Source organism: Sesamum indicum, unplaced genomic scaffold (assembly GCF_000512975.1).
Source record: "Sesamum indicum cultivar Zhongzhi No. 13 unplaced genomic scaffold, S_indicum_v1.0 scaffold00186, whole genome shotgun sequence".
Lineage (NCBI taxonomy): Eukaryota > Viridiplantae > Streptophyta > Magnoliopsida > Lamiales > Pedaliaceae > Sesamum > Sesamum indicum.
The window spans coordinates 92,153-96,080 of NW_011628082.1; the positions used below are offsets into that span (position 1 = coordinate 92,153).

General features: G+C 34.4%; 1 protein-coding gene across 1 annotated transcript; it reads right to left on the reverse strand.

Annotated features, from left to right (window-relative positions):
* Window positions 1-1,797: 1,797 nt before the first annotated feature.
* On the reverse strand, window positions 1,798-2,855 carry LOC105179662 (crocetin glucosyltransferase, chloroplastic-like). Its single transcript, XM_020691391.1, has one exon. It carries the CDS (start codon window positions 2,850-2,852, stop codon window positions 1,983-1,985), a length of 870 nt encoding a protein of 289 aa, XP_020547050.1. The 5' UTR covers window positions 2,853-2,855; the 3' UTR covers window positions 1,798-1,982.
* Window positions 2,856-3,928: the final 1,073 nt, after the last annotated feature.

Consider the following 3,928-nt stretch of genomic DNA (forward strand, 5'->3'; position numbering starts at 1 on the left):
CCCCCCCCCTCCCCCCCCTCTCCCAACTATCTAACTTTGACGTCATCCTTACAATTCATTACAAAATTCTTCAAAATTGGTGAAGAACCATACCAGTCAGAAAAAATTCATTCCAAATTCCACGTTTTTTTATAGTATGAACAACCTGAAAAAGAAATTTAATCCGTCTTGATTTATGTTTATTCACTTTAATTTTTGTTGCGTTGTGATTTCTCGAATCATATTTTTTTTTCAATTGAAAATTCCACTATAATATCTATTTTGGGACAAACTTTTCAGAAAATCTGTCGAGAAGTATCGTGACAATTAATTCTTTTTCTTATCTCGTAGTGTTATCATATTAAATTTGTAAGTCATTATTATGAAATAAAATAAGAAAAAATTGTATAAAACCCCTTGTGCTATGAAAATTCAGCTAAAAATTCTCTATAAGCAAAAAAAATCTGTGCTTTGAAATGTTGCACACTCTCCTCTTACTGTTTATTATACTTAATGGCGTTAATTTTTTTTGAAATTTTTGTTATATCCTTATATAATATATATTATTGTCAAAATCATAATATCTAATCAACTTTAATAGCCATTGATCTTAATAAATAAAAACGAGTGGTCTAGATTTTATGTATTTCAAAAATATATTTTACATTAATATATATACATATATACGTATATGTATATGTATATGTATAGCCATAGATGCTGGTGAAGGGCCGCTGCTCCACTCCACGGGCCGTCATCCGTCTAGGCAACAACGACGTCCCCGCCCAGACCTGGGGAAGCGACGGCCATCGTCGCCACCCAAATCCACACGATGTCGCCGCCCAAACGTCGCAGAGAGAAGGGAGAAAAGATGCGGCCTGAAGAGGTGGTGCGGTGAGGGTGCTGGCGACTTGGAGCAGCGTAGGCAGAGGGTATTGGCATCTTGGGAAAGATGATGCATTGTTTTTTCTTTTTCGTTATTTATTTTTATGTTGTTATATTATTTTGTTTGTAAATTTTAATATAATGAATTAATTCAATTATGTATTCTTTTGGTTTAATATAATTATATTAAAAAACTAAAAATTTATTTATCATCAAATAATATATTTTTATAATATATCCACCACAAAATTAAATTAACTAAATATAGTTTAATTTGATGTAATAATATGCATAAAATTTTAATTTGATAATATTTTGTATATATAAATAATGATGAATATTAATTGTTAGTATTTTATATTTTTTTAGCAAAATAGAAAAAAAAGATAAAGAAATTAATTAAAATAAAGAGAAAGGATCATTTCATAAGATAGAGATAATTTTATCCCTTCAAAGTGGTCAAAGGTTGAAAATAAGTCAAAATATTATTCCACTATCATTTCTACGCGTGTAAACAACTCTCCTTTGTTTTAACTGAAACAATTTTTTTGCAAGATTTATAATTATAGGGGTTATTTTTTACAATTTAATTAATACAGATAAGATTTTAGCAATTTTCTTATAGAATAGGGGGTATTATGCAATTTTCACAAAAAATAAAAAATGAAAAGTAAACTGATATCATTAGCATATGTACTTATAACTTAGTGACAATTAATTTTTGTACAATCTAAACGTATTATGATTATTATTATTTCGCATTGCCAATTGGTGAGATCTCAAGTCCAACAAAGCAACTCATTGATGTCAAACAAACTCAAAAATCAGTGATGCCTTTACTTAGATGACACCTCTTTCAAGAACATATTGAGGATTTCTGGCTGCGTACAGAACAAACTTGTGTCAAATTCTTATGCGTAATGAAGTAACAAATTATCCTCACAAAATGCTACTTCATATCGCTATAAAAATATTTCACCTTTACATACATAACATTCTATTTTATCATATGACCAAAACAAAATAAAAGAACAAGGATGTCGACAAAGAAAGAGAAACGAAAACCACTGGAATTAACAAAGCAGATCAATCATTCTCAGTGTAATACAAAGGAAAGACTAAAAACCAGCTCCAATTTCATCAAAGAAGGCCTTCAGATTCTTATTAGAACATCCATTCTCCTCCATTGCTTCTCTTGCCAAATCCTTCCATTTCTCAGTGTTCTCTCTCAGTTTTCTGCTCTTTTCCCTCCCATCCATTACTTCCTCAATACACCTCCTTATTTCACTACTCTCCACCACCCCATCTTCGTTGCCTCTCACTCTAACACCCGTCCTCCATACGTCTTCAATCAACTTAGCGTTGGTCCCTTGATCCGTCCAATGGGGAAAAGCCACCACCGGAATACCGCATGATATGCTCTCAAGAGTCGAATTCCACCCACAGTGTGTCACGAAACACCCCAACGATGGGTGCGTTAGAACCTCAAGTTGAGAGCACCATGGCACAATTCTCCCCACCTTTTCCAATTCCTCCATGCAACTTAACCTCTCATCATCTTCTTTCTTCTCCTCATTGGCTTTTTCGTTGTCTCGTATAACCCACAGAAACGGCCTACTACTGTCTAGTAGCCCTTTTGCAATCTCCTCCATCTGAGCTTTTGGTAGCCTCAGCAAGCTGCCGAAAGACACATAAACAACTGAAGATTCGGGCTTCGAGTTCAACCATTCTATGTAGTCATCAGATTTCTGAAAGAGATCTCCGCCAAAAGACGTATCGGAAGGATCTTTACCACCCAAGAAAGCAGAAGGAATCAAGGGCCCGACTCCAATTAACTCATACTTGTCGATGGCCTTGAGCGCATTAGACTCCAATGAATCAAAAGTGTTGACAAGCACTTTAGGCTTCGTTTCGACATCCAATGCCTCGAGCTGTTCCTTGAAAGTTGTAAGAGCAAAACTATACCTCTCCGAGCAGTTAGGAAGCATAAAAGATGGCTTAATCGAGGTTATTCTTTTATTTCAAAGCATATGCTCGACCACGCTTGATGTCGCCAAGCTACATGAGTTAGACAACAGTGTTGCCATCATACTGTGCAACCTTGAGAAGATATTTCCTCCAACTTTTTTCAACTGAATGGAGCACCTTATTGTGCAGCTGCCGTATAAAGCTCGCATAGGGGGCGGGCAGTGGAATATAGATGGATGAACCCATTTGAAAGGTTCCTATGGGAGTTGAAGAAAAAGGTGAAAAATAAAGCACATGAAGAAGCATCAATTGTCGAGGAAATCGGTTTGTTTTTTTCATAGTACTTTAAGACAAACGTGCCTTCCAAACGAAGCATGACTCGTAGGAATGATGAGTGCACGAGCAACAATGCTGGAATCTCAGTGTCTATTTTCAACTACCCTGGTAGGGCTAGTGGGGCCTTGAAGAAGATTGGTTCAAACGACATGTAAGTTAATCCATTTTTTTTTTAATTTTTAAAAGTCGTTGTGTCCAGGTTCAAAATATCTGATTAATATATGAACGTGTAGGTACATTCCGAATTAAACTACACAGGCAACAAGCTCCTGAAGTGACATTATTGGGGTCCAAGTGCAGAAGTGACGTCGATGCCTTGCTACTTTGTGAACAGGTACAGCTTCCAGACAGAACGTCACAACTAGTACATGCACACATGGGGTTGGTTCGATATTTTCATACAACGATTTTAGTTCATAAAATAAAATCAAAGTTATTTGTTTGCTTAAGAGATAAACATAATGTTTGGATTTATTTATTTATTTATTTTTAGATGTTTTGTTGTGTTTTATGTAAATGGGAGGAAAAAAACAACTATAAATAAGTAGATGCTTGAGATAGTGTGTATATTTGTATTTATTTTTAAAGATAATTTAAAATTAGTATTGTATGTTTGATATTGCGTTTTCGGAGACTAACGTTACTGTTCATTGCCAAATTATATCTTTTTTATATATATTTTTATATATTTATATATATATGTAAATATAAGTGTTTGATGCGTATCAAATGTTTTGCCATACCACAAAGTCGAAAGATT

Excerpts from the sequence above, each read along its gene's own strand:
- LOC105179662 (XM_020691391.1), bottom strand. The coding sequence starts at position 2,852 with ATGCTTCCTAACTGCTCGGAGAGGTATAGTTTTGCTCTTACAACTTTC.